The sequence below is a fragment of the Megalobrama amblycephala genome, linkage group LG7, assembly GCF_018812025.1.
Source record: "Megalobrama amblycephala isolate DHTTF-2021 linkage group LG7, ASM1881202v1, whole genome shotgun sequence".
NCBI classification, from domain to species: domain Eukaryota; kingdom Metazoa; phylum Chordata; class Actinopteri; order Cypriniformes; family Xenocyprididae; genus Megalobrama; species Megalobrama amblycephala.
In genome coordinates, this window is record NC_063050.1 from 21,769,983 (window position 1) to 21,790,824 (window position 20,842).

The window sequence follows — 20,842 nt, forward strand, 5'->3', positions numbered from 1 at the left end:
CTCTCTAGAGTTCATTTTTCTAGCTGACTAACGAGTTTTTGGTCACTGAATATGTTTGTTCTGGGGTAAATGTGACGATACGTTTGTTTGTTTACAAGCTGTTATTAACGTCTTTCCACGGTTGAAACACTGATTAAGCGATTACACAAGACATGATATGGATTTCATCAAGTTGTACTGTATCTTTTAACATACCTTGAGATGTTCATTAATGTTTACTTCGCACTGTAACTGGTATAAAAGGAACACTCCACTTTTGTTGAAAATAGGCTCAAATAAACTTTTGCTGATAATTTACTCACCCCCATGTCATCCAAGATGTCCATGTCTTTCTTTCTTCAGTCGAAAAGAAATTAAGGTTTTTGATGTAAACATTCTAGGATTTTTCTACAATATCATTCATTTCAATGGGCACCAAACGGTTGAAGGTCCAAATGGCAGCTTCAGTGCAGCTTCAAAGGGCTTTAAACGACACCAGACGATACCAGACAATGAATAAGGGTCTTATCTAGCAAAACGATTGGTCATTTAAAAAAAAAAAAAAAAAAAAAAAAAAGTTTAAGTTTTATAAGCACAAATGCTGGCCTTGCTCTTTTCTCCGATGCGCATTCGTGACGTCACGTAATACGCAATTACGTTGAAAAGGTCACGGTTGACGTAGGCGGAAGTATCGAGTCAGTAGCTGTGTCCCAATTCAGGGTCCGCGCACTTCGAAGTGCATGAAAGGGGTGGGGTTTTGGAGTGGAGGGTTGCCAGGTCTGCGCAACAAAGCCATCCCAAAAGTAGTGTAATCACAGCACAAGTGTAAAAGTATCCTAATCCCAGACTTGGCAACAATGAGCCGAGTGTCGTTACATGGCTATCGGCTGTGTGACAGACAGCTGACAGTTGACGTTTATGTGTGCATTTTAAAGTTTATGACTTTCATTGGGTTTTGACATGCTTCACTGCCCGCGACGACGGAACACTGGACCAAAATATGTATGGTTAAACTATGTAATGTTAGTTTTATATCATTCGCAACTAGTTAACCTTGTTTGCTTTTTATGTTAAATTATGTTAAATTTATGTTAACTGTGAAAATATATACATTCATATTTATACATTTACTCTGTATTTAAGTCTGAATTCAAAGTACAGTACTTTAGGATTTTATTCAACTGCACTCCATCTCAGTCGTTGTTTATGATGTTCTGAGTTACTATCACAATTATCGATGCAGCATTAATGACATACAATGGTGACAGTTTTCACAATCATGACAGAAAACAAATTACTGCACTAAACTCAATAACAGAAAGGCTGCGCGATCCTGTCAAGATGGCGAATAAACAAAGAAGTTACCCAGAACTCAATGCGGCGTGACGTCAGATTCGTATTCTCTATAGACCTTATTTACCAGAGAAACAAGCGCGCCGCCATCTTTATAAAATTGTCTTTGAACTTCCGTTTTGCGGTAGCTCTGTACATTTCTATGGCATCGCTGTCAAAGAATAATTAGTTGGTTAAGTGGATTTACTTGTTGTAGAGTTAATGAAAGTTATCATGAGTATTGTTGTGTTTAAAGCAGATGTCTTAACAAATGTCAGTAGATCGGGAAGAGTTTAAAACGAGCAGTTCATTCATAAATGTAATATCGCTGTGGAAATACAAACCGGAAGTCAAAAGACAACGAGCGCAACGCTGAAAAGGGGCGGGGCTACATAAGGTCTATCGAGAATACGATTCTGACGTCACGCCGCGCACGCGTCACCATGGAAACAATAAGGGCAAACGTTCTAAAATAAGGGTCGCCTTAAAAAAAACTCACTCACCGCCGTCAGTTAGAATATTTTAAACTCATGCTTGAAAGGTGTGTGTATCCTGGGTGTTTTAATATTAGAAAGCCTAAAAGAAAATTTTTGTCAGGACAGAAATTTGTGACTTTTCAAAGATTTCCTATACACAATCCTGAGCGAATGAAACTGTGGTTGCTACGCCTACGTCAACCGTGACCATTTCAACGTAATTGCGTATTACGTGACGTCACGAACGCGCATCGGAGAAAAGAGCAAAGCCAGCATTTGTGCTTATAAAACTTAAACTTTTTAATTTTTAAAAAAAAATGACTGATCGTTTCGCTAGATAAGACCCTTATTCATCATCTGGTATCGTCTGGTGTCATTTAAAGCCCTTTGAAGCTGCACTGAAGCTGCCATTTGGACCTTCAACCGTTTGGTGCCCATTGAAATGAATGATATGTAGAAAAATCCTAGAATGTTTACATCAAAAACCTTAATTTCTTTTCGACTGAAGAAAGAAAGACATGGACATCTTGGATGACATGGGGGTGAGTAAATTATCAGCAAAAGTTTATTTAAAAGTGAACTAATCCTTTAAACTACAGTGATCTGTCACGCCACATTAAAGAGCGCCAAAATGGTATTTGTTTTTTTCCAAAGTAAAATAGGCAGAATTTGAAATATGAGACTTTGTTTCATGTCAAAATCAACAAACTACAAATCTTATTGTGATTTATTGGATGGTTATACTTGCGCTTTTTTAAGTAGGTATACGGAAATCCTTGACCTTTCCTAGTGGGTATACGGTGTATACCTGCGTATCACATAGACTACACCACTGGACGGAAGCACTTTCAGCTCATACTCATTGACCCCTATCACTGCCATTATAAAGCTCATATGCGTCAGGATATTTATTAATATGAGATGCTCTTCACTGCAGAACAGAGATCCAGAGGGCGGATCTAGATCCAACTCCTCCCACTTTACATATCCCTCAAACCATCTCCGCCCCCTGGATCTCTTGTGTTCTGCAGTGAGGGGCTACTGCTTTTAGGAGTGGCTCTACTGATGTAGATGCTCTACGTGGATTTAACAAAAATGCCAATAATCTTCCTTCCACGTCAGCACTGACAAAGGCTCTTGCTGAGGCCGTTAGAAATGGAACAGTCAAATTATCAATTGATCCAAAAACTATTGATTCCTCAGGAGTCAGTGGTCAGTATACATTTATACATATGTTTTCATGTAATAATTATACATAATTTCTCTAAAAGTGTGTGGGTTTAGCAGCTCTAATAATATTCAATGACAAATAATAAATAAATCATTTAAAACATCTATACAGAATATGTCAACCCTTAGAGAAATATAAGTAACATGAGAATGAAAGGAGTAGTAGTGTGGGCTGTTGTGTTTACAGTCAGCAAAAGCAAACTGAATGAATAGATGATGAAGCTTTGGAAGTCCGCAGATGTTTCAAGATGCTTTGTGGTGTATGAAATGAATTTTAAGCTGTTTCCAAAGGCTTTGTTTACTGGCTTAAATGAATCAATAATTATTGATGAATTATTATTATTATGGTGATACATAAGGTATGTGTGAGTTTACATTTTTTGGTCTGTGCTTTACAAAAAGCACATTGTTCCTCTGTACACTGAGCTGGAGAAATAATGAGCATCAGTTCATTGAAACCAAATCTGAACATTTCTCTATGCCACAGAAATGGCACAACTGCCAATGTTTTTGCCGAAGATCTATTTTTGTAACCAAGGTACACATGCAATCTATGCATTTAATCTTTGAGTAATAGAAATGAAAAAAATGTTCTGATAAATCTAAACATTTCTCTATACCATACAAATGAATTTTATATTTAAAGGTATTATAATATGACTCAGAACTGAGATTGTTTTTCTTTTTTTCAATAAAATATAAATGTATTAGTTAGATGCTGAAGCTAGATGCTTTTCTTTTTCTTTTTCTGGTAACAAAGGTACACATGTGCAATCTATGTATTTAATCTTTGGCTCGGTATCACAGACAGGGCTTAGCCTAAGCCAGGATTGGACCTTCAATTGGGGCATTTAAGTAGCTTTTATAAATATACACTAGAAAAAAATATTACTGGTGTGCATCTTGAAACAAAACAATGGCAGTGACATATTTTAAGATATGTCAGTCCAAGTTGCTTTTAGTAAAAACATGCTCAAACATGCATTTTAGTCTAGAACTAGCTTAAGCCTTGTCTGTGAACTCAGTGGGTTGAGTAATAGAAATGAAAAAATGTTCTGATAAATTATATGTATTATGTTTTATGAAGTACTTATATGTTTAATAAAATGAAGGCAGAATCCTGTTCCTGTTTTGTGACATCAATGCTTCAATTATACTTCAAAGTATAAATACTCTAGAATTTTGACTTGTGCCGACATAAGCTGGGATCCAGCCTGTTCTCATATCTTCTAAATTACTTTTAGAAAACATCAGATCACCCACAATATTGTATAACAAAAAGACTTACAGGACAGTAAATGTCATGTTTTATTTATACACAAAGACTTAAATCTGAATACAAAGACTTAAATCTCCCCTATTTTAATTACTGCTGTATAGCACAAGGCCTAATACAGTATACTGATCGGTTGTCCAAAGATAAAATACACAAAAACAGAAGACAAAACAAGATAGATGTCAGAATGCCTTAACTTTACTAACAAAGAAAACACAGATTCAGTACTCAAAATATATGAAATATCAACCAAATAATGTTAACAAAACATAAGTATTCAAAAAGAATAAAGTGAAGCATCTTATTTTCCAAACCAACAAATAAATGTTTTATATGACAAACTATTGAATTGCACAAATCCCTGATGACTCCTTCTCGGATGAAGGACTGACCATAACTAATTACTTTTTTTTTTTTATAGCTAATATGGTAACACTTTACAATAAGGTTTCATTTGTTAAAAGTGCAATGCGTAATAAAAGTGATGTTCTAACCAGAGCTGTTCAATCACCCAGACTTGGAACCCCTTTAAACCTTTAAAAAAAAAAATTGACTACCAAAATAACTTCACTAAATTTTTTTTTATAAAAACGGAAAGATTTTTTTAAAATTGAAAAACATGCAATGCAAAAACACAGAATGCATACAGCAGTGGAGCTTCTATGTTGGGCTTGTTCATACGGTGACATGACTATGAAAAAGAACGATTCAGTGTAATTGGCATTCGGTGCCAATAAAGGCAGATCGCCAACATTAATAAATGCTGTAAACAATATATTGCTTAATTTTAATTCAATAATTTCTACATTTGACTATTTTCACTAATCAAATCAGCATAAATATTATATTAACCTCCTACGACCTAGCGTCCACTTACATGGACATCACATTTTTGGTTGTGTGCACCATAATACTTAATACTATATTCTCTGTAACTGGAATAATACTAATTCTGTGTAACTGGAACCTGTTGTACACAAACGTGGACACTTGCACTGCCATCTAGTGGTGTCAGAAGAGAAAAACACTTTACGTAGAAATTTCAAGATGGCGGAGAAAACATCTGAAAAGTCGGGAAGCCACACCAGACCAAAGCGTCCACAAGGTAAAAAATCTAATAAAATGTAATTGTTGATTCTTGTTAAGTTATGCATAATAGTGTTGTATGAATAATATGGGATGCAAATTTGACCAATTTTTGCAACAGTAAAGATTTACTATGCTGCTAAACTTGAGGTCCACATATGTGGACAATGGGACTTAGCGTAGTTGAAAATGTAAAAATATTAGCAAAAAATGTAACTGTGAAAATGTAGTTTGGGAAGAATTTGTTAGAAAACATCAGTTTACAACAGTATAAATTTACATTGCATGTGTGATAAATAACTTTACATTGATTTTATTTTATTTTTCTCATGATATCATTTCCAGAACGTATTCTTCTGTCAAAGGCACTTGAATTAGTACTCAGTCAATTGCTGGGGACAACTCAGAGGTAGAGGACTTTGAGACTCAGGGGTCTGACATCTGACAACAGGAGCCAAGCAGCAGTGAGGAGGTGAGTGGTGGGGATGAAGACCCCACTCCACAGTCCACTGAGGCCAGCCAGGAACATAGACGTCTCCGTGGTGAAACTTATAAGTTATTGTTCAGACCGTAGCATTGCCATAGCAGCAATCCCAGACGTCGGACTCATCAGGTTGAGTCTAATGGCTCAAACGCTGACCCTGAAGAGCCAACACCAGGACCAAGCTTTCAAGGACAACCTAAGCAAAGACGAGGAGTGCGCTGGAGGGCTGCTCAAATGACCCCAAACCTAGCCCAGTTTGAGCCTGACAAGGAAACTGAGCAGGACAGAAAAGGCTGGACCACATTGGACTGTGTAAACCAGTATATTGATAAAGATTTAATAAAACTGATTGCATACTGCTCCAATGCTACAGCACTAGCTAGGAGTGGGTAGCTTTGTTTGTGCTTGACTTTTAATTATAAATGCAACAGTAACAATGAAAAATGTTCACTACAGCGCTCAGGCTGTAAATAAAAGAGATTTGCACTTTGTTACACAATGGTGTCTTGATTGTTTTCTGTGTATACAGACTGAGCGTCCACATATGTGGACATATTTTTTTTCAAAAAGAGCTTCATGTTCAAAGATAATATCTGGTTATTATATTTACTGGTTCCTCCTAACCCCAAATAGCAAGAAAAAACCTAAAATGCAAGCCAAACCAAAGCTTGGGTCTTAGGAGGTTAAACATGGTATCTTTCTATAGTGTTTGAACTTTACTAGTGCACTAAATAATTACAAAAACATCACAGTTTGAACTAATAAAACAGTGATGGATGGAGATATAGCCATTAGTGAACAGCAAACCATCCATGAAAAGGCACCAGAGGTGGAGTTTGTGTTCTCTGAAAAGGTAAGAAGTACAGAAATAAATAAACATGTTTATATATATATATGTATATAAGAATATGGCAATCAGTTTTCAGGGGTCATCAATACACTTCACACTTAGTATATTCTAAATAGTGTATATTATGTATTTAAAAGTATTAAATGAAATACTATTTGAGAGTGAAACATAGTATTCAATACCGTTTGTACTTGCTGTGGATTTCATGGTAGTAGTTTGTATGGGTCCAATTGTGACAGGCGCAGGTGTAGAAGTAACTATTTCCCCTGTAATATACAACGAACAGAGTGCATTAAACTTAATTTTAAAGGTTTTGTCATCATGCTAATTTGTGTATTGTACTTCACACACTCACCTGCCCTGATAGTATCCAGTATGATGTTCAGAGGTATGGTGCCATTCATAGTGTTTCTATTAAGAATAGCTTCTACCTCAACTGAGCTTGGAACAATAGAAGAATTTTCAAAGATGAGAGTCATTTCAACTTTAATGGAGCCATTCCTGTAACACACACACACACACACACACACACACAGAATCATTATAACCCACAATGTCCTATAACAATGTGCTCCCATTATTATAATCATCCTGGACATCTTTATGATGAATGTGAAAGACCACAGTGTCATGCTTACGTGAAGGATTCGACTCTGCTTCGCCTGAATCCTTGGAGATTGCTTGCCGTGTAAATTAAGTTTACCTGCATGCAATGAAAAATACTGTAATTTTATTATAAATAAAGTACAGTATGGGATTTATCTTTTCCCATTTTTTATATTAAAAACATAACACATTGCTATAAAATTAAAATAAGGATATATACTGCAATCTTGGCCCATTCCTCACTTGAAAAAGCTTCCAGATCATTGATAGTCTTTGGTTTCCATTTTACCACTGCTTTCTACAAATTCCACCAAATATTTTCAATTTCAATCTGAAGACTGTATAGGCCACTCAAGAACATTCTACGACTGATCCCTGAACCAAGCTTAAGTAGATTTGGATGTATAAAAAAGGCCATTGACCATCAATCTTCAGTCTCTGCACCGAAGGCTTCAACATCTTTGCCAAAATGGCTTGATACTTCGAATTCGATTCAAATTTGACTTCGATTCATTCATGATGTCCTTCATACAGTCAAGATTTCTAGATTGCAGTAGGTGACAGAAGCTTCTAAGCACTTACAGGCAGTGTTTATTGGAGGTTATAAAGAATAAATGATTCTGCGCAAAATTTGACTTTTGGGGGGGTACATGTATCATTAAGAGCCAGTTTGATTTTTTAACTTCACATTCTCGGAATCACTCAAATGTGTATTAATAAACTTTGTATAATACTTTACTCATGCTTTTATGAACTGTTTTCATAAAATTTTGTTCTCAGCAGCAAAATGTCTTGCAGGTTAAGGGGGTTGAATAATTTTGATTAATTAAATTCTCAATTTAATTGTTCATTTAACAAATATATTTTGAGTGCTCCCCTGTGGTCTCATCTAACTGACTAGTAAACTTGATTTCAAACCAGCTTGAAATTTATTGCGAGTGATGGTTACGGCAATGATCTTGGGCTCTTAGTTGCAGACTTAAATGTAAACTTGTGTAGTAGTGTGCACTAGTCTTAAGAACTATGAATGATAAAAAGCTTTACATCAACAATCTATTTTAACAAATGCCATCTTATAAGTAAGCATTGATATTCTTAATTGGATGTCTGAAACAAGTTATACTTACCACAGATACCACTCTGGTTGCCAATGTAAGGAAAGCAGGGGATGATCTGTTCCTATATGTTTCTTGGAAAGTTTCATTTAGACTGAATTTTAACATTGTGGTTCCCTCATTAAGGGTAGGAGGATCAGTATTTGAGGTTATTGGTGCTGCTGTAGTTGGAGTAATTGTTGATTCTGTACCAAATGCTATTAATGTAGTTTGTCCTGCTGATGAAGAACCAATATCAGCTTGTGTTGTAGGCTCTTCTGTCACTTTTTTGACAGTAGTGAAGACCTCTGATGACCCCTTTTTCATGATGGCTTCTGTAGTTGAACCGATTGTCACTGTTGTCTCTGTTGCTGGTTCCTGTGTTGTTGTTGTTGTTGTTTGTACTGTTCTGACAGTGTCTGTGGAGAAAAAATACGAAGTTAGTCTAGTCTGATGTTGTATTTTTATGGTATTACAGTGACTTTGGATTTTGGCATTAAGTAGTACAAAGCAAAAAGAGGCATTTTCACTAGTGGTCTATATTATGTAAGTCACACATTGTCATCATGTATGCCAAAATATATATATGGTACCATATTATAAATTTTCTTTCTGAAGTTTCAATGACTCACTATCTATTTATATGGCTTTTAAACTATATGATGCTTTTATGGCTCGTATGTAGCATATTATTTATTGTATTTTTTTACATTTCTGTAACTGTCTTATTAACTATTGATACAAATAGTTAATTGCTCTGGGAACTACAACTGGTTGAACTTTTTTAAAAAGATTTATTTATTTATTGTCATTTTTGTTTATAATTTAATAGTGCAGTTGGAGAGAGGGCAAGAAGCAGTTGAGGGGGATGGTGAGATCTGGAAAGGTACATGAGCCTAGACTTGAACTCAGGTTGCCCAAAGCACAACATGTTGGAACACTGCCCATGAGGCCATTTTCTCCAATACAGCTGTACTGGAAAAAAATGTATTAGTATTATGTGTTTTACCTGTGGTTATATGCTGTATGTCAACTGATGTTGTTGGCATTATCATAGTAGTTTTAGACTCTTTGGATGTTACTGCAGCCACTGACTCCCCTGTAGCTACTGAAGTTTCAGATGTTGTAGCGCTCATGGCTGTTACACTGACTGTGCTCTGTGCCACTGTTGGCACTAACAATGTTTGGGCTTCTGCAGTCGATTCTGTAGTAGTCTTGATTGTTTCTGGTTCATTTCTGATAGTTGATGCTGTGTTTGTCTCTGATGCAGTTGCTGGCAATGCTGATGTCACTTCTGCTGATGCTGGAGTAGTTGCACTTGCTGTTGACACTAACAATGTTGGGGCTTCTGCAGATGATTCTGAAGTTCTGGATGTTCTTGCCGCTGTTGTCTTTACTTCACCTGCTTCAGTTAGAGGTGATGATTCCTCTGTTATCGTTGAACCAATTGTCACCGTTGTTGAACCAATTGTCACTGTCGTCTCTGTTGCTGGTTCCTTTGTTGTTGTTGTTGTTTGTACTGTTCTGACAATGTCTGTGGAGAAAAAATACGAAGTTAGTCTAGTCTGATGTTGTATTTTTATGGTATTACAGTGACTTTGGATTTTGGTATTAAGTAGTACAAAGCATAAAGAAGTATTTTCATTAGTGGTCTATATTATGTAAGTCACACATTGTCATCATGTATGCCAAAATATAAATATGGTACCATATTATACATTTTCTTTCTGAAATGTCAATGACTCACTATCTATTTATATGGCTTTTAAACTATATAATGCTTTTATGTCTCGTATGTAGCATATTATTTATTGTATTTTTTACATTTCTGTAACTGTCTTATTAACTATTGATACAAATAGTTAATTGCTCTGAGAATTACAACTGGTTGAACTTTTATTGATTGATTGATTGATTGATTGGCATTTTTGGCTTTAATGTAATAGTTAATAGTCGGAGAGAGGGCTAGAAGCAGTTGGGGGGGATGGTGAGATCTGGAAAGGTACATGAGCCTAGACTTGAACTCAGGTTGCCCAAAGCACAACATGTTGGAATACTGCCCACAAGGGCTGTCAAAATGGCTGAAAAGCTCAATTCGAAATTCTTTCTGAAATATTTGCAAAATTCAAATTATATTCTAATTCTAAAGGCAATACTTATGGAAGCTCGTTTCCGCCACAGTTGAGTAAAAAAATATAATTCTGTAAGTCATAATAATGAGAAACTTTCTCGTAATTATGACTTAGCATCTCATTATATTGAGAAAGTTTCTCATAATAATGACTTAGTTTCTCATAATAACGAGAAACTTTCTCGTAATAATGACTTAGTATGTCAGAATAATGAGAAAATTTCTCGTAATTATGACTTATTTTCTCGTAATAATGACTTAACATCTCATAATAATGAGAAACTTTCTCGTAATTATGACTTAACATCTCATAATAATGAGAAACTTTCTCGTAATTATGACTTAGTTTCTCATAATAACGAGAAACTTTCTCATAATGATGAGAAACTTCTACGCATGCGCAGAGCAGCGGAGCAGAAGGGTGTGGCACGCTAGCGACATCTGCTGGTCAAAGGCTCGTAAATGCGAGAACAGCAATGGCACATTCTGCATTCGTGCACCTCTTTTTTTTTTTGATAAATTCAGTGTAATATACAAAGTGTAGTCTATAGTATCATTAAATAACATCAGTTATAAATTATCAGTATATCTTCAATACTTTTCCATGCGCACGAACGCAAAGTGGTTTCCGTGGTAACGGTGGAAGGCTTTCAAAACTATCAGATTAACGAAGGAATATGACATTTATTCGTTTAGTTCAAGTGCAACGTCTTCAAAATATGTGTGGGTTTATGTGTTAACGTTAACACGTATTTCATGGAGGAGGGGTGTGTTTCCCGAAAGCATCGTTAGTCAACTATGGTTGTAAGTTCCATTGAACTCTATTGGTAACGACGGAACTTGCGACCATAGTTTGCTTTGGGAAACACACCCCTGACCAATGTGCCAGATATGGTCAAGTATGTTTTTGCCAGCTGCGCAATATGTGGAAACATACCACATGTTTTTTGCCACCGAGAGGGTTTTCGTCAGCGGGTAGCGTAGCTTCTCGTTCATATATCCATCTCATGCTCCAAAGGCCTGATGCCTTCTTCAGCACTGCTTAGTGTCTGAATGCATACGCCGTCGAACTGGTTGCCCATGGCAGACAGCGCGGTCTTATTTTCTTGCGTCCGGTTATTTTACAACATCAGCGCGCTTACTATTTGACTCCTCCATGATATTTATCACATTAATGCACCCCGCACCGCGCTGTGCTGGATAACCGAACAATAAACAAGCCGCATCAGTTACGTCATCATGGCTTGCGCTCCTCTTGACACAGCAAAAATTCGAATGCGCGGGTTTTACATTCGAATGTGCCTTTAAAAAAAAAAAGCGACGAATATTCTAAATTCGATTTTTTTTTTTTTACATAGCCCTACTGCACACGAGGCCATTTTCTCCAATACAGCTGTACTGGGGATAAAATGTATTAGTATTATGTGTCTTACCTGTGGTTATATGCTGCAAGTCAACTGATGTTGTTGGCATTATCATAGTAGTTTTAGACTCTTTGGATGTTACTGCAGCCACTGACTCCCCTGTAGCTACTGAAGTTTCAGATGTTGTAGCGCTCATGGCTGTTACACTGACTGTGCTCTGTGCCACTGTTGGCACTAACAATGTTTGGGCTTCTGCAGTCGATTCTGTAGTAGTCTTGATTGTTTCTGGTTCATTTCTGATAGTTGATGCTGTGTTTGTCTCTGATGCAGTTGCTGCCAATGCTGATGTCACTTCTGCTGATGCTGGAGTAGTTGCACTTGCTGTTGACACTAACAATGTTGGGGCTTCTGCAGATGATTCTGAAGTTCTGGATGTTCTTGCCGCTGTTGTCTTTACTTCACCTGCTTCAGTTAGAGGTGATGATTCCTCTGTTATCGGTGAACCAATTGTCACCGTTGTTGAACCAATTGTCACTGTCGTCTCTGTTGCTGGTTCCTTTGTTGTTGTTGTTGTTTGTACTGTTCTGACAATGTCTGTGGAGAAAAAAATGAAGTTACTCTAGTCTGATGTTATTTTTATTACAGTGACTTTGGATTTTGGTATTAAGTAGTACAAAGCAAAAATAAGTATTTTCGCTAGTGGTCTATATTATGTAAGTCACACATTGTCATCATGTATGCCAAAATATAAATATGGTACCATATTATACATTTTCTTTCTGAAATGTCAATGACTCACTATCTATTTATATGGCTTTTAAACTATATAATGCTTTTATGTCTCGTATGTAGCATATTATTTATTGTATTTTTTACATTTCTATAACTGTCTTATTAACTATTGATACAAATAGTTAATTGCTCTGAGAATTACAACTGGTTGAACTTTTATTGATTGATTGATTGGCATTTTTGGTTTTAATGTAATAGTTAATAGTCGGAGAGAGGGCAAGAAGCAGTTGAGGGGGATGGTGAGATCCGGAAAGGTACATGAGCCTAGACTTAAACTCAGGTTGCCCAAAGCACAACATGTTGGAACACTGCCCATGAGGCCATTTTCTCCAATACAGCTGCACTGGGAAAAAGTATTAGTATTATGTGTCTTACCTGTGGTTATATGCTGTATGTCAACTGATGTTGTTGGCATTATCATAGTAGTTTTAGACTCTTTGGATGTTACTGCAGCCACTGACTCCCGTGTAGCTACTGAAGTTTCAGATGTTGTAGCGCTCATGGCTGTTACACTGACTGTGCTCTGTGCCACTGTTGGCACTAACAATGTTTGGGCTTCTGCAGTCGATTCTGTAGTAGCCTTGATTGTTTCTGGTTCATTTCTGATAGTTGATGCTGTGTTTGTCTCTGATGCAGTTGCTGGCAATGCTGATGTCACTTCTGCTGATGCTGGAGTAGTTGCACTTGCTGTTGACACTAACAATGTTGGGGCTTCTGCAGATGATTCTGAAGTTCTGGATGTTCTTGCCGCTGTTGTCTTTACTTCACCTGCTTCAGTTAGAGGTGATGATTCCTCTGTTATCGTTGAACCAATTGTCACCGTTGTTGAACCAATTGTCACTGTCGTCTCTGTTGCTGGTTCCTTTGTTGTTGTTGTTGTTTGTACTGTTCTGACAGTGTCTGTGGAGAAAAAAAATGAAGTTAGTCTAGTCTGATGTTATTTTTATTACAATGGCTTTGGGTTTTGGTATTAAGTAGTACAAAGCAAAAAGAAGTATTTTCGCTAGTGGTCTATATTATGTAAGTCACACATTGTCATCATGTATGCCAAAATATAAATATGGTACCATATTATACATTTTCTTTCTGAAATGTCAATGACTCACTATCTATTTATATGGCTTTTAAACTATATAATGCTTTTATGTCTCGTATGTAGCATATTATTTATTGTATTTCTTACATTTCTGTAACTGTCTTATTAACTATTGATACAAATAGTTAATTGCTCTGAGAATTACAACTGGTTGAACTTTTATTGATTGATTGATTGATTGATTGATTGGCATTTTTGTCTTTAATGTAATAGTTAATAGTCGGAGAGAGGGCAAGAAGCAGTGGAGCATGGTCGTAAGTTCCATTGAACTCTATTGGTAACGACGGAACTTGCGACTATAGTTTGCTTTGGGAAACACACCCCTGACCAATGTGCCAGATATGGTCAAGTATGTTTTTGCCAGCTGCGCAATATGTGGAAACATACCGCATGGTTTTTGCCACCGAGAGGGTTTTCGTCAGCGGGTAGCGTAGCTTCTCGTTCATATATCCATCTCATGCTCCAAAGGCCTGATGCCTTCTTCAGCACTGCTTAGTGTCTGAATGCATACGCCGTCGAACTGGTTGCCCATGGCAGACAGCGCGGTCTTATTTTCTTGCGTCCGGTTATTTTACAACATCAGCGCGCTTACTATTTGACTCCTCCATTATATTTATCACATTAATGCACCCCGCACCGCGCTGTGCTGGATAACCGAACAATAAACAAGCCGCATCAGTTACGTCATCATGGCTTGCGCTTCTCTTGACACAGCAAAAATTCGAATGTGCGGGTTTTACATTCGAATGTGCCTTTAAAAAAAATAAAAATAAAATAAAAATCGATGAATATTCGAAATTCGATTTAAAAAAAATAAATAAATTTGACAGCCCTACTGCTCATGAGGTCATTTTCTCCAATATAGCTGTACTGGGGAAAAAATGTATTAGTATTATGTGTCTTACCTGTGGTTATATGCTGCAAGTCAACTGATGTTGTTGGCATTATCATAGTAGTTTTAGACTCTTTGGATGTTACTGCAGCCACTGACTCCCCTGTAGCTACTGAAGTTTCAGATGTTGTAGCGCTCATGGCTGTTACACTGACTGTGCTCTGTGCCACTGTTGGCACTAACAATGTTTGGGCTTCTGCAGTCGATTCTGTAGTAGTCTTGATTGTTTCTGGTTCATTTCTGATAGTTGATGCTGTGTTTGTCTCTGATGCAGTTGCTGGCAATGCTGATGTCACTTCTGCTGATGCTGGAGTAGTTGCACTTGCTGTTGACACTAACAATGTTGGGGCTTCTGCAGATGATTCTGAAGTTCTGGATGTTCTTGCCGCTGTTGTCTTTACTTCACCTGCTTCAGTTAGAGGTGATGATTCCTCTGTTATCGGTGAACCAATTGTCACCGTTGTTGAACCAGTTGTCACTGTCGTCTCTGTTGCTGGTTCCTTTGTTGTTGTTGTTGTTTGTACTGTTCTGACAATGTCTGTGGAGAAAAAAATGAAGTTACTCTAGTCTGATGTTATTTTTATTACAGTGACTTTGGATTTTGGTATTAAGTAGTACAAAGCAAAAATAAGTATTTTCATTAGTGGTCTATATTATGTAAGTCACACATTGTCATCATGTATGCCAAAATATAAATATGGTACCATATTATACATTTTCTTTCTGAAATGTCAATGACTCACTATCTATTTATATGGCTTTTAATGCTTTTATGTCTCGTATGTAGCATATTATTTATTGTATTTTTTACATTTCTGTAACTGTCTTATTAACTATTGATACAAATAGTTTATTGCTCTGAGAATTACAACTGGTTGAACTTTTATTGATTGATTGATTGATTGATTGATTGGCATTTTTGTCTTTAATGTAATAGTTAATAGTCGGAGAGAGGGCTAGAAGCAGTTGGGGGGGATGGTGAGATCTGGAAAGGTACATGAGCCTAGACTTGAACTCAGGTTGCCCAAAGCACAACATGTTGGAATACTGCCCACAAGGGCTGTCAAAATCGCTGAAAAGCTAAATTCAAAATTCTTTCTGAAATATTTGAAAAATTCGAATTATATTTGAATTCTAAAGGCAATACTTGATGTTGAGGAAAAAAGTACTGTCTGCTCTGCCCACAAGCGAACGCAATAAGCAAATGTACACCAAATCAAGAATCACATCTTTTATTGAAATGAAATGGAATAAATTGACATTGAATAAAATGTCATTAATGTGCCTGAAGGTAACAAAAAAGTGCATAAAAACTTTGTAAGCACATCAGTAACCTGAGAAAACACGCTTCAACAGACAGCGTTATGTTTGTACTCAGTGTTGGGCACGTTACTTTAAAAAAGTAATTAGTTATAGTTACTAGTTACTTCTCACAAATAGTAACGGAGTTAGTAACTGAGTTACATCATTAGAAAAGTAACTAATTACCAGGGAAAGTAACTATTGCGTTACTTAAAAAAAAATTAAATATGTCAAATAACTTGAATGCCCCCAATATTAAATATAAGTCTAAGAAAAAATTTTTCTTGATCCGACTCGTGACTCATGATCCGCTCTTGCTTATGAAATTTCTCTCTACTGTACAATACGTGTTGGTATAGCCATTAAAGAAAATGTAGTTTCATATTTATGTTTAAATAGTCCTATGTTATGTTTTAAATTAATTTACTTGATTATGAAAAGTGAACAGCATGAGTAAGATGCATCATAAGATGCGCAATATATCGGGAGGCATGGAGTGGGTCAGACATGATTTTGACCACTTCATTAAATTTTGTTTCGAAGAAAGCCTTTCTTTAAAGTGAATTTCGTTTTGTAAAAATTGTGTCTTTATTTTAATCAATGTTTCATCAACCAATTGCCTGGATTTAATAAATAAGAAGCAAATATAGCAGACAATATAATCCTGGCAGGCGCAGGCGCGATCACTGGCGCGTGAACTGGAGCGAGACTTATAGACTAAATGAACCGAAACTCAGCAGTTGCTTGCCTCACAGACAAGAGAAATATACCTATAGAAAGCTTGAAATATCTAAAAACGAAAAGAAATAGGCCACTCTGATTATGTAGCCTAATCCGAATGAAATGTACATTCTCTCTCTAGGCGCGTCCAGTATCCGGAGATGATGAGAGTCAGCAATGTCAACTTCATCTTCGCAGCCGACACTGATTCAGAAAACATTACTTTATTAATAAACAATTAAAATGCCTCCTTGCTGTTTTTATCACATTCATAATCATTAATTTTGCCAGTTATTTGTGGCAAGCTTTATGCATGCACTATAGCCTATATTACGATCATTATTATGGTTTATTCTGTCCAGTATTTAAGAAATTAAATATAAATGTGATTAGTCAACTAATGGCTTAACTGAATTACGTTTCTGGAGGTGCTGACAGATTAGAGTTGCTGTTTATCGCAGTAGATAGGACATTCGAACCAGAAAGACGCTTGACTAAAAGGTTTTTGTCTTTATGCTCAACTAAAGTGAAATAATGAGCATATTTCCACTTTGAGAAACTCGTCTAGCTCTCGCCTTGACTCGCCATGACTGCCGCACATACTTGAATAAATGGAAACATGCCCACAGTGCGTCTTAGTGGTTGGCATCCACCAATCCTACAATACGTCGCTGCTGTAAACAGGTTATGCTGTAGGCTACACACTTCAGCCAAAATTAATTAATTAAAAAAGTAACGCACAACGCACCATATGGTAACGGAGTTAACTTATTTAAAAAGTAATGCGTTACAGTATTAGTTACTGTCAAAAGTAACTGCGTTACAGTAACGCGTTACTGCCCAACACTGTTTGTACTACATGAACACAAAGTAGCAACCTGCCGTTCAGAAACAATCTGCTCTCTACACATCTACATATTACTGGTCAAAACACCAGACGGTGTTTTTTTTTTTTTTTTTTTTTTTGACAATATTTCCAGCTGATGAAAACACACGCTTAACTCTGGGGTGTGTTTCCCGAAAGCATCATTAGTCAACTATGGTTGTAAGTTCCATTGAACTCTATTGGTAACGACGGAACTTGCGACTATAGTTTGCTTTGGGAAACAAAAACAAAAAAAAAAATCGACGAATATTCGAAATTTGATTTTTATTTGATTTTTTTTTTGATAGCCCTACTGCACACGATGCCATTTTCTCCAATACAGCTGTACTGGGAAAAAGTATTAGTATTATGTGTCTTACCTATGGTTATATGCTGTATGTCAACTGATGTTGTTGGCATTATCATAGTCGTTTTAGACTCTTTGGATGTTACTGCAGCCACTGACTCCCGTGTAGCTACTGAAGTTTCAGATGTTGTAGCGCTCATGGCTGTTACACTGACTGTGCTCTGTGCCACTGTTGGCACTAACAATGTTTGGGCTTCTGCAGTCGATTCTGTAGTAGTCTTGATTGTTTCTGGTTCATTTCTGATAGTTGATGCTGTGTTTGTCTCTGATGCAGTTGCTGGCAATGCTGATGTCACTTCTGCTGATGCTGGAGTAGTTGCACTTGCTGTTGACACTAACAATGTTGGGGCTTCTGCAGATGATTCTGAAGTTCTGGATGTTCTTGCCGCTGTTGTCTTTACTTCACCTGCTTCAGTTAGAGGTGATGATTCCCCTGTTATTGGTGCTGCTGTAGTTGGAGTAATTGCTGATTCTGTTGTACCAGATGCTCTTAATGTAGTTTTTCCTGCTGATGAACCCATATCAGCTTGTGTTGTAGGCTCTTCTGTCACTTTTTTGACAGCGGTGAAGACCTCTGAGGTATGATCCACTGTTACTGGCTTCATTGACATTAACATTGTGGTTTTTTCTGGTACTGATGTTGAAGCTTTGGCTGAGGTAGCAGACTCTGATTGGCCTGTTGTTGTCGTCACTGTATCTACTGCCATTGAATGTAATCCAGTAGATGAAACCTCAGCTAGAGTAGTCTTGGTTGTTTCTGTTTCATTTCTAACAGTTCCTGCTGTGGTTGTATCCAGTGCAGCTGCTGATGTCGCTGAAGTTGATATTGAAGTAGTTGCCTCTGAAGCTGTAAAAATAGCACTAGATGGTATTTTTGTTGTTAGTGATGACGTTTCTGATGCTGTTGTTTCACTTGGTGTTACTGAATATGTTTTGGCTGGTAATGGTTCTGTTGTGACTGCCTCTGTTGTAGCTACTGCTTGTGTAGGCTGAAGTGTTGCCATGACCTCTATAGGTAAATCAAATGAGCATCAGGTTAGTGTACAATAATACCATTCAAATCATTTAGTGTAACAATATTGGTAGTAATATTTAATAAACTCTTTAAAAGTGAAGGTTTTTGTTTGTTAAAATATGTTCTTTTATCATTGATTTTTTTAAACATTACTTTGCTTGATCTCGCTTTTGTTTTCCAGCACCACATATATTTATGAATAACTGTCCTGTTTAAAAAAAATATGCAAAAACGGCAAACCCAAAACTTCATATTATCTAAAACATTGTCTGCTCTTCCTGCAGCTCACTGTAATACATAATTATCTCACTGGCTTGACTAGTTCCTGAAGTCCAGACATTTTTTTCTTAATATGGCATGTCACATTGGAAAAAAAAAAAAGAGTTATTTTAATGACCTGTCTTGCAGTTGCAGTTTTTCAACTCTGTTTGTTGCCGCTAGTGGTAATGGAATAACATACTTAAACTTTTAAGTCTGATTCAAAAACATACAGTCATTGTTACAAAAAAAAAAAAAAGAAAATCTAGTTCAAATAAATCCTGTTGTTTTTTTGTTTTGTTTTTTTAACTTTCTATTCACAAGAGAATACTGGGGGGAAAAATAAGAAATGTTAACCCATGTTGTCACCTGATATTACCCAGTACTTTCTTAGGTAAGTACACTGTTAAGTACATGTAAGTGCATGTACTGTAAAATAAAGGGTAACTGAAAAGTTTCTTGAGCAGTAAATCAGAATATTAGAATGATTTCTTAAGGATCATATGACAATGGAGAAATGATGCTGAAAATTCAGCTTTAATGAATGAATGGCGTTTAAAAATATATTACAATAAAAAAAGTTATTTTAAATTGAAATAGTATTTCACAATATTACTGTTTTGCTGTATTTTTGAACAAATGTTGCATTGGAGGCCATAAGAGACCATTCTTTCAAAAACATTTAAAAAACAAACAAACTTTTGAACAGAAGTGTATTGTCATAAAATATTTTGTCAAACCTGTTTTATGTATTAGAACTGTTGTTGTTCCAGGTGCCACTGCAGTCCATAAAGCTGTAGTGGAAGCCAGTTCTGGTCCTGCAGTTCTGGATGTTCTTTCAGCAATTGTAGTTTTTAAGCTTTCAACACTAACTCCTGCTTCTGATGTAGCTGGCAGATTTGCAGATGAAATGGCAGTTATCTGTATTGAAGTAGTTGCTGATGTTGTTGATGGAGTGATTGTTTCTGGAAATACAGACAGCTTTGATGTGATGGCTGTTAGTTGCCTTGAGGTGTCTAAAGGTATATTGTTTGTTGTAGTTTTTGGTAGCACTGATGTTATAGAATTTGTGAAGGATGTTGGTTGTCTTGGGTAGGCAGTTGTTGGATTGGCGATTGTTGTTGGTAGTTTTGAAATTTGTGACTCTGTTGTTTCTGATATTTGTCTTGATGTTGTTGTCTGTTTGCTTGTATGTGCTTGAATGGTGGTTGTTAAGGGCTCTATTGAAATCGTAGACTTTGTTGTTTTGGTTGTTGATGGCCATAAAGTGGTTGTATGTGCAGTTGCTGGGAAAGACGAAGTGGGCAGCATACTTGAAGTTGGTAAGGACACCGAGCTGAATGGCTGTGTTGTATATGAGAGTGTTGGTGTTGTGGCCGAGGTGATCGCAGTAGATGTGGGTTTTTTAATGACTGCAAAAAATGAAATGTATTTCATAAACATGCAGATGAAAACATAAAACATACCTTACAAGAACAGAGAACTTTGATTGTATAGATTTAGAAAATATAGAGAATATCTGTCATCATGCTTTACTCAGGGTTTAATAAAGTACTGATTTTATTTTGAATACTGTTATCGATTCCTTACCTATTTTTAAAGAGGGGTACCAATATTGTCTGGAAAT

General features: G+C 36.5%; 1 protein-coding gene across 1 annotated transcript; it reads right to left on the bottom strand.

The window, feature by feature from the left end:
• Window positions 1-4,307: 4,307 nt before the first annotated feature.
• On the bottom strand, window positions 4,308-19,459 carry LOC125272025 (mucin-17-like). The gene is made up of 10 exons (XM_048196568.1): window positions 17,956-19,459; window positions 14,702-15,226; window positions 13,076-13,600; window positions 11,978-12,502; window positions 9,423-9,947; window positions 8,447-8,832; window positions 7,352-7,416; window positions 7,069-7,214; window positions 6,896-6,979; window positions 4,308-6,708 (listed from the first exon to the last, which is right to left on the bottom strand). Exons 1-10 carry the CDS (start codon window positions 18,944-18,946, stop codon window positions 6,599-6,601), a joined length of 3,882 nt encoding a protein of 1,293 aa, XP_048052525.1. The 5' UTR covers window positions 18,947-19,459; the 3' UTR covers window positions 4,308-6,598.
• Between the last annotated feature and the right edge of the window lie 1,383 nt (window positions 19,460-20,842).